The following is a 10,823-nucleotide window of genomic DNA, read 5'->3' on the forward strand; positions in this document are numbered from 1 at the left end:
TGTCCAGAGAACTGAATTTAGGTGACTTCTTTAACTGTATAGAACACTTAGTTGTATTATATGAGATAGCCATGGAAGGGGAGAAATATTAAAATTCTACATACTAGTATGTAATTCTACACTGACTAGTCTCTTACACTGACCAGTCTACCACTTAGGTATGCATTTCTGGTGAACTTACACCTTCATATCCCCATGGATACCATGGCTTAAAATGCCCTGTACATCCCCATATACCTGTTGATTCATTTATCTACATCATTCAGTGCCTACTGTGTACCATGCACCATGCTAAGGAGTGAACCAGACAAATGCAATTCTTCCCACAATGTGGCATAAATATTAGCTGGTAGAAGACATTATTTAAATATTTGTTAATTTATTTAAATACATATTTACACCAATAATTCATCACAGCTGTGTTTGGTGCTACCAGGCATAACATAGTATCTTTTCTAGCTGAGAAATCTGGTTTCCAGATCTGTTCACTCTGCATACTTTTAAGGCACAGCCTGGGTTCCAATTTCCAATGGGAAATACCAGAAAGAACCTTGAGAATAATCTTCAGAGTATTCATAAGGAAAAGGTGAGGAGTAAGAAAAAAACAGTTTAAAAAAAACCCCTAAAACATTAGGGAACAAAGTCCCATCAGCTCAATGCACTTGGAGACACTCCTCTAAATTCTCTAGTTTACATCCTGAGCAAATCCAGTTCTATGGCAAATAAGAACCCAAACAAGTTTAATAAGGTCAAGAATAAGGCAGAAAGGAGACCCCAAAGTAGGATCATTTTGTCTTTTGAAAGAGAAAACCAATTACTATCTTTTTATGTACTGTGCCCTATTTTTCTTGGGGTGTCCCTATTCTCTACAATGAACAGATTTCAAAACTGGGCAACTGTGATGAATAATTTCAATAGTTGAAACAAACAAAAACATTGCTTTATGAGAAAAAGAAAAACAAAACCAAAAACGTAAATTCTACATACAATTCAGAGAACTGAACTTAGATGACTTCTTTACCTGTATAGCACACCTAATTGTATTATATGAGACAGCCATGGCAAGGGAGAAATATAAAAATTCTACATATTAGTATGTAATAAGGGGCTACAGAGTCATAGACAGTGATTAAACCAGTTTAATCCAGTTTAAACCAGTGATTAAATCAGAACACCAGTTTTCCCGCTCAAATTGGAAAGGAATTTTTTTTTTTTAATGAAAGTAGGTATGTCTGAGGGTGGCTAAATGTAAGTAATTATTTTCTTTGTAAAAAACTTCTTTAAAAGATTTCTCCCTCATTGACCCCATTTTGATAATAAATAAGTCTGACTTTATAACAACTTAAAAAAAAAAAAACCAACCTAGGTTGTTTTATCCAAGTGGACAATTTAAAGTAAAAACAAACAGGTGACATGTATTTTTACCTTAAAATAAGTTTGAGATTTCTGAAGTCTATGCTATGAAGGATGCCAACAAACTCACTCATTACCATACATAAAATTAAGCTTTCTAAACGCAATTTCTTTAGCATGAAATCAAATACAGTGTGCTCTTAGAGGATACCCAAATGCTATCTCTTCCAGCTCTTTAAAAGCCAGCTTCTGTTTCTCCATGAAACAAAATATATTCAATATTGCAAAAAAGCACCATAGGTATCTGAAAGGCAAAACAACTAGTGAGTCACACTCTTTTCCATAGAATTGAAGTCAAGTGAAATGAAGTTGCTCAGTCATGTCCGACTCTTTGCGACCCCGTGGACTAGCCTACCAGGCTCCTCCGTCCATGGGATTCTCCAGGCAAGAATACTGGAGTGGGTTGCCATTTAATTAGCAGGCATCTATCACCTGTTTCTCAGATCACTTATTTCCCTGTTTTTCTTTGTTTTCACTAGCAGGACTGTCCAGAACCTCTATCTTGCCTTTTCCGTCTTCTGAATGAGGAAGCTTAATATTATCTATGGTGACTTCCCCTTCGGAAGAGGTGCTGTCGTCTTCATCCTCAGGTTCTGAACTTTCCTCTGAACTGTCTTGTGAATTCTCTTCCGAACTGTCCTCTTCTTTCGAATGAGACTGATTCATCTCAAACAAGGCCACGTCCTGAAAGAAAAAAAATACACACCATGTGGGAGATTTATTTTGGGGCAGTTCCCTAAAAAGTTACAAAAACAACTTTGGGAATGACCAACACTTAGCACAAATACTGAAGCACACAAGACAGGAAATGTTTTTAATACAATACTATTATTCTTTCCGGAGAAGGCAATGGCACCCCACTCCGGTACTCTTGCCTGGAAAATCCCATGGATGGAGGAGCCTGGTGGGCTGCAGTCCATGGGGTTGCTGAGAGTCGGACACGACTGAGCGACTTCACTTTCACTTTTCACTTTCATGCACTGGAGAAGGAAATGGCAACCCACTCCAGTGTTCTTGCCTGGAGAATCCCAGGGACAGGGGAGCCTGGTGGGCTGCCAGACGTCTATGGGGTTGCACAGAGTCGGACACGACTGAAGCGACTTAGCAGCAGCAGCAGCAGCAGCAGCAGCATTATTCTTTCAGTTGCCAGAGTCTGGCCTAAGGATCTACTTTTATTACAAGTCTAAAAAGTTCCTCACAACTGAATTCTATATAGCTGAATCTATTCAACAAAACTCACTCAACAAATATTAACAAATACCAACATTAACCGGGCACCACATTAGAATCTCAACAACAACAACAACAAAATCCCTGCCTTGGTGGAACTTATGTTTTTGAGCAGGAGGTGGCAAACCATGGCGGGCAGGGCAAACCCAGCCCCCTGCCTGTTTTCATGCAGCTCATGAAGTAAGAATGCTTTTACATTTTGAGTGGTAGGAAAAAAACAAAACAACAAAAGAATAGTATTTCATGAAATGCAAAAATTGTATGAAATTCAAATTTTGGATTCTATAAAAAGTATATAAAACATGCCTACTCATTACGTATCATCTACAGCTGTCTTTGGGGCTTCACAGGTGGCGCTGGTGGTAAAGAACCTGCCTGCTAATGCAGGTGGACATAAGAGATGTGGGTTCAATCCCTCGGTCGGGAAGATCCCCTGGAGGAGGGCATGGCAACCCACTTTAGTATTCTTGCCTGGAGAATCCCATGGACAGAGGAGCCTGGCAGGCTATAGTCCATAGGGTCACAAAGAGTTGGACACAACTGAAGCGACTTAACGAGCGCACACACACACACAGCTGTCTTCACATGGAAATGGCAGAAATAGACAGTCATTAATGGAGACAGCATGGTCCACAAAGCCTAACGTTATTTACTATCTGGCCCCCTACATATAATGGCTGCTGACCTCTGTTTTAGTTAAGAAACAGGTTTTCCGGTGGTCCAGTGGGCCCACGCTCCCAATGCAGAGGGCCTGAATTTGATCCCTGGTTGGGGAACTAAATCCCACGTGCTGTAACTAAAAGCCTAAGAGCTGGTACAGCCAAATAAATAAGTGTATTTTTTTTAAAGGCAATAAACAATTACTCAGAAAGCACAGTGTAGGGCAGTGAAAAGTTAAAGAAGAAAAAAAGAAGAAAGAAAACCATTGAGGTGACAAGTGATGAAAGATGGAGGAATTTGGGGATGGGATTTACAAAGAGGGAAAAGGGCCAGAGCCAAGGAGACGGATGCTGGAGTACAATCAGTGAGGGTCCTTGGTGGGAGAGATGGTCAATGGAGAGATGGAGGCAGGATCACACTGGCCCATGAAGGACTCTGAATTAATTAGAAATGTGATGGGAAGCCCCCTGGTTCCCAAACTGGGGGCCACATACAATGTGTCAAGAACAAGCTTTGGGGGGAAAAAAGTGGAAGCAGAAAGCCTGGCTGGGAACTTCCTGGGATAATCCAGAGGAGAGACTGTCATCACCTAGAGTGAGGGTCCTGGGTGCCGAGCAGGAGTGGCTTGATTCGAGATGTACTCTAGATGCAGGGCTGCCATATCTGCTGATGGATCAGGTATATGATTATTAAAAATGGTGTCAGATTTGTCCAGACACGAGTGTTATAAAGGGGATTTCAGTGCAGAAATAAGAGGAGCCCAAAGTGAGAGACTGGAGAAGGCAATGGCACCCTACTCCAGTACTCCTGCCTGGCAAATCCCATGGACGGAGGAGCCTGGTAGGCTGCAGTCCATGGGGTCGCGAAAGGTTGGACACGACTGAGTGACTTCCCTGGAGAAGGCAATGGCACCCCACTCCAGTACTCTTGCCTGGAAAATCCCATGGGAGGAGGAGCCTGGCAGGCTGCAGTCCATGGGGTCACTAGGAGTCGGACACGACTGAGCGACTTCACTTTCACTTTTCACTTTCATGCACTGGAGAGGAAATGGCAACCCACTCCAGTGTTCTTGCCTGGAGAATCCCAGGGACAGGGGAGCCTGGCGGGCTGCCGTCTATGGGGTCACACATAGTCGGACACAACTGAAGCGACTTAGCAGCAGCAGCAGCAAAGTGAAAGACAATTTTCACACCTGAGTTATATAAGCAGTTTTTCTGTTATACACATTGTTTATTTTTGCATTCTCAATGAATCAGACTCTGACTACTTCTTTTGGGCCTTGAATGGGAAAATTTTAAAAAACTCAGGAAACTTAGTATATAAATGCTTCTAGATAACACATGTGTTATTGGAGTTGAAAAAGCCTTTCTATGATTCTGAATGACTAAATTCCTAGACTTCACCCAGGGAAGCTTGCTGACTTATGAGGTTATTAGGATTAAATAACTCGGTCATTTAATCAAATGACTGAGCACCTATGCAGTACTGGAAACATGAGCTGACTTTGCAAACAGGAAAATAACACTTGGAATTAAAATTTAAAAGTTCTCTTTCTTTTTCAGGTGATGAAACATATTGCTTATTTTATACTATGAAATGAAAACAAGGCATAGTTACCATTTGAATAACTTGTCCAAGAGTCTCATCAGTATTTTCAATATTGAAATGACCAGGTGGTGCAGCTGCCATTTCTTTTCTTAGCTTTTCGTTTGCCTGAGCCATCTGTGGGAGAAAGGTCCGTACTTGGTCCAATACTAAGGAGTGAAAATATCATTTATCAATATTTATGTTAGTCTTTAGTCAAACTTTAAAAATTTAGAATTTCTACAAAAACACTTCTCAATTTGACAGAAATAACAACAGTTCAATAAAAAAGCATTCAAATTCCTTCTATTTTAAAACTTTTCATTCTCTTCTGAATTCTTAAAATGGTGGGCTTCCCTGGTGGCTCAGACAGTAAAGAATCTGCCTGCCATGCAGGAGACCCGGGTTTGATCCCTGGGTCAGGAAGATCTCCTGGAGAAGGGAATGGTTACCCATGCCAGTATTCTTGTCTGGGGAATTCCTCTGTCCATGAAAAACAGTATGACTGTACAATTCAGCAATTATTTCTCAATGTTTTCTGGTTTTCATATATGCCCAGAACTGAAAATTCCTAGAAGAATGGCATTCAACAGACAGTAAACTGATTAAGTAGGCAGTTGGACTTAATAGTTAAATGCATGAGACTCCAAGGCTTTGGGGTCAGACTGCTGAGGCTCTTCAGAGAACCCCAGTTCCACGTCTTACTATCTGAGTTACCTGGGGCAGGTTAATGAAGCAATGGATGTTAATGAGGCCCACATCTGTTTCCCTTTCTTCTGATAATGATGACTTTCTTAAGCTCTGTCACTCTTAGTCACTCCTGTCCCTACCCAGTTCATGCCTATGTAATCCACAACCTTGGCCACACTGTGATTCGGTCTCATGACACTGTGATCTGGCAAGCCAATTACAGATCACCCTGGGACTCTGTTTTGGACTGTTGAGAAAGATGTCCATTCTTCCAGAGTTAATGACTAGGTGAGTTGCTGAATGTAAACCTAGAGCTGCTGATAAACTGGCCCACCTACCACCCATCATCAGAGAAGAGCTGGTTCTAGATAAAGTCAACACCTAGGAAAGCAGAACTAAGAGATATAGAGTGGCAGATCCCAGATGACGCTGAGCACCTGGATGCAGATGTACCTGAAATCACTGGGGGTATTTTTCCCCAAAAAATGAGCCAACGTCAGTTGGCTAAAGGCAATTGGAGCTGGGTTTCATTCATGTGTAACCACAGGAATCTAATACATTTAATTTAACCAATCAAAACCTCAGTTTACTCATCTGTGAGTGCTAAGCACAGGGGAGACAAAGAACAGGGATATGTCATTTATTGAGTTAGCTCTCAAGAGAGGCCCAGCATATAACCATGCACATCATGAGCTCTCAGAACTTAAGTCACTGATACAGCCATGTAACAGTGAACTAAAATGTTCAGAGCATGGAAGAAGAAAATGGAGGTGAGGATCAAGAAATGGCCTTGAATTGTGAAACAGGACTGCTAGGATTCCAGATGGTATACCCAACTTGGAAAATAATTTGGCAATCTTTTCTCTATTAAAAAATACACTCTGGGGACTTCCCTTGGGGTCTAGTGGCTGAAACACCATGCTTCCAATGCAGGGAGGTGACAGTTCCACCCCGAGTTGGGGAACTAAGATCCCACATGATGGGTGGCACGGCCAAAATACTAAAAAATAAAAATTCTTAAAATTCCACTCAGAGATATGTAAAAATATAAAACTCCAAAAATATAAACCTATGTCTACACAAAAACTTATATTTGAATGGGGACCCACCATGCAATCATTTCAGCTGTTGTACATTTAATGCATATTATGGTTAACTTCCCCTCGACTACTCATGATTTTGTAGTTTACAGACATGATAACCTCATGTATCATTTACACCATTTTTACTCATTCTTGTCTTTATTTTCTTTTAAACATTAAAAGGGAATTACACAAATGCTAAGTGTTACATGATGCTATCTGAACAAAGTCTGACTCACCTATATTTAGAGTATGTGATACACCAATATCACAGAGTAATTAATAAAAAGAACTGGCCCTGTTATGAGTAACGTTTACCATTTAAGTAACTGTCCAATTTAATCAAATCTGGTGGTGTTTTCCCACATCTGTGTGTGAAATTTGGGAGTCAGTAACCTCTGGAAACATTCCCCATGGAGTTTAACAATAATTGATTTTGATTTCCAAAAATCCATCCCACAAGTTTTTCTGGGCAAGGTTACCTTCTTAAGTGTTAGTCACTCAGTCGTGTCTGACTCTTTGTGACCCCAAGGACTGTAGCCTGCCAGGCTCTTCTGTCCATGAGATTCTCCAGGCAAGAATACTGGAGTGGGTTGCCACTCCCCGTCTCCAGGGGATCTTCCCAACCCAGGAATCAAACCCGAGTCTCCTGCCTGGTTTAAGCCCCACCCTCTTAAAGCAGGGGAATAATACAAGAAATTTTATCCCTGTGCACTGAATTCATGATGTAATTTCCAAGTAAGACTTGCTAGAATGGACTCTCTGACAACAAAAGCAGACACTGTCCCAACAAATAAGTGATTAATTAGGCAGAATTTCATATCACAGAGGGTTCTTGAGAGAGAGAGAAAGAGAAGAGAGGGAAGAGTACTTACAGGGACTCCTCTCTATCCGAACTGTTTGAAGAGTAGAATTCTTTCTGGAATTAGGCTTGGAGTTGATGAGCAACCTGTCCCATATACCTGCAAACACACACACACACTTCCTTTATTACAGCATAAAGAAATAGGAGCCCAAGAGCAAACTTTGCAAGACCACCCTCCACCCTCAAGTCTTGACTGTTCCTTCCTCACTTTCTAACACATTAAAAAAAAAAAAAGGAACATTCCAAGTTCCATGACAACATTTTAGCTCTTTCTGCAGATCTCCTCCCTTTAAACCTGTCTCTTACATCTCTGCCTCACCAATGCCAGGTAATAAATGCCCACTAAACTGCACCTCTCTGGGCCAGAAATCTACCAGCAACAAATGTAGGTCGGCAATGACAGAATGCAAGAAGCAGTACAGAATACATAAGGGTTAAGTAAAACCAGAAATGGTTTACCAGCTACATTATATTGGGCAAATCACCTACACTTTTTGAGTATTAATTTCTTCATTTATAAAACATCTCTGCCTAATAAGTTCCCTTTCAGTCAAGATGTCTGATGTAGACAAAACAGCCCTTTAAAGAGAACCCCTTTAGCCTTTTCACAGCTCCTCAAATTAACCCAACTCTCCAGCCCATCAGAGCACAGAGAACAGGACTTACTTTCAAAACCCAAGGCTTTATGCACCCCGGTTCCCGCACCTGGAAAATCTCTTCACTCTGGCATAAAAATCCTGATCACCCTCAAAGCAGCAGCTCAACACTCCTAACTACTATCAATAGCTTATACCTAATAATTGGATTAGTGAAAAGAGCATGGACTCTGGGGCCACACCGATTGGATTCAAATCCCAGTTTTGCCACTTTCCAGCCACATGATCTCCAACAAGTTACTTATCTGTGTGATACACCAGGTCTCAGTTTCCTCATCTATACAACTGCCCTAACAGAACCAACTCCACACAGGGAAGCTGTGAGGATTAAATTTAGCGAATTAATTCCTGGGGCAGAGTAGGCACTAAGAAGCTTCAGCTATTATTATAATGTCTTCGGATGCTCTGGATTCTCAAAGAATCTTTTTTCAAGTTAATATTTAATGAGGATATGCCCAAGACATTATACTCATTCTTCTTCTCAGGAAAAAAAAAAAAAAAAACCACTATAGGTACTACTACTTCCATTTTCCAAATGTAAAAACTGAAGCTTTGGGGATGTAAACAACTCTCCTACTATGGTGCTGAAGACTCTTGAGAGTCCCTTGGACTGCAAGGAGATCAAACCAGTCAATCCTAAAGGAAATCAACACTGAAATACTCATTGGAAGCACTGACGCTGAAGTTGAAGCTCCAATATTTTGGCCACCTGATGTGAAGAGCCCGACTCACTGGGAAAGATCCTGATGCTGGGAAAGACTCAGGGCAGGAGGAGAAGAGGGCGACAGAGGATGAGATGGTTGGATGGCATCATCGACTCAACGGACATGAGTTTCAGGAAACTCTGGGAGATAGTGAAGGACAGGGAAGCCTGGAGTGCTGCAGTCCATGGGGTCGCAAAACGTCGGACACTGAGCCACAAAAAAGTTTCACAGCTGGGTGGTTCGGCTCTTCCTTGAGCCAGCCAACTGTTCTAACAGCGTCTCCCACTCGAATGAATTTTATTCTCCTCAAACACTGCCCCCCTCCAAAAAGAGTTCGACAGCTAATTACTCGTGGGGTTGGGATTCGAACTCTAGTTTTTTTTTAGCTATTAGGATGTCTAAAAACCTATGAGGGTTTCCTGGACGCGTCTCCCTCTACCAGAGCAGCGCACTAAGAGAGCGCACTAAGGGTGGCTCTGTGAGCATCTGCAGCGAGAAGGTGCTCAATCCATAATACTCACCTGCTCCCCTTATTAGCCAACTGCTGGAACCCAGACCTGATTCTAAGGTCGTCCCCTTAGGAGGGGGAGGGGGGCGGGGGAAGGTCGTGCTGCGGCGCTCAGCACTGGGCACTCAGCACTGTGCCTAAAACATGAAAACACAAACCACCCTCGGGCTCGAGGCCGGATGCCCATACCTAGGCCGGCCAGTCCCCCAACCCCGCAGCCGGGGGGATGTCCGGGTCCCTCGGCGGTGCAGGGGCTAACTAGGCAGGTAGCCCCTGACCCGCGGCTCCAGCAGCGCCTCCCCCAGCTGCACGTGCGCGCCCCACGCCGCTGCCGCCCACCCATTCGTCACCTCCGCGGCCGCCGCTCCCCGCCATCAGCAACTCCTTGGAGACCGAGACCCCGGAGCCATCTCGGGAGGAAGACGAACAGCTTGGGCCGGACTGGGATTCGCCGGAAACCTCCATGCTGCTCGCTGATCTTCACAGCGGCCTCTCCAAGCCCGGATGCAGGAAAAAGGCTGGGGTAGGAGGCGGGGCCAGGACTGCGATTGGAGGAAACTCGTAGGAGCGGGGCCAGGGGCAGGGCGAGGGAGGCCCGCGGCGAGGGCGGCACCTAGCGGAGTGAGGAGGCCATTCCTATCCGTAGAAAAGGTAGGTGGAGGCTCTAGAGATCCTGTGATTGGATGAAAGCGCTAGCAAGGCTGGATTTAAAAGTGAAGAGCGCACCATGGGGGCTGCCCTCCTCTTCAAACCTCTGTGACATAGAACACACTTTGACGGTCCAGTGGTTAAGACTAGGACTTTCAGTTCAGGGGGTATAGGTTGGATTCCCGGTCTGGGAGCTAAGATCCCACATGCCTCCCAGCCACAAAAATAAAAATATAAAACAGAAGCAATATTAAAGCAATTTCAATAAAGACTTTAAAAATGATCCACACCAAAAAGAAATCTTTAAAAAAAAAACACATAATCTTATTTTTATGGGTATAGTTCAGAAGTGTTAACTATTTACATTGTTATGTAACAGATCTGTAGAATTTTTGCAAAACTGAAACTCTATATTCATTGAGCAATGCCCCACCCCCATCCCTCCCCCACCATTGCATCCTGCCTCCACCATTCTAATTTCTGTTTCTGTGAGTTTAACTACTTCAGATATTTCATATAAGCGAAATCATACAAAATTTGTCTTTTCTTGACTGGCAAATTTCACTTAGTATAGTATTCTCAAAGTTTATCCATGTTGTAGCAAGTAATAGGATTCCCATCTTTTTAAAGACTGACTAGTATTCCATTCCATGCATATACCACACTTTCTTTATGCATTTCATCCCTTGGCAGGTGTTTGGGTTGCTTCCTCCTGGGTACCCTGAACAATGAGGCAGTGAACATAGATATGCAAATATATCTTCCAGGTACTGCTTTCAATTC

General features: G+C 42.8%; 1 protein-coding gene across 1 annotated transcript; it reads right to left on the reverse strand.

Annotated features, from left to right (window-relative positions):
• Nucleotides 1-359: 359 nt before the first annotated feature.
• Nucleotides 360-9,920, reverse strand: NOPCHAP1 (NOP protein chaperone 1). The gene is made up of 4 exons (XM_006041181.4): nucleotides 9,743-9,920; nucleotides 7,535-7,621; nucleotides 4,921-5,057; nucleotides 360-2,097 (listed from the first exon to the last, which is right to left on the reverse strand). Exons 1-4 carry the CDS (start codon nucleotides 9,855-9,857, stop codon nucleotides 1,858-1,860), a joined length of 579 nt encoding a protein of 192 aa, XP_006041243.1. The 5' UTR covers nucleotides 9,858-9,920; the 3' UTR covers nucleotides 360-1,857.
• Between the last annotated feature and the right edge of the window lie 903 nt (nucleotides 9,921-10,823).

The sequence above is a fragment of the Bubalus bubalis genome, chromosome 4 (assembly GCF_019923935.1).
Source record: "Bubalus bubalis isolate 160015118507 breed Murrah chromosome 4, NDDB_SH_1, whole genome shotgun sequence".
NCBI lineage: Eukaryota > Metazoa > Chordata > Mammalia > Artiodactyla > Bovidae > Bubalus > Bubalus bubalis.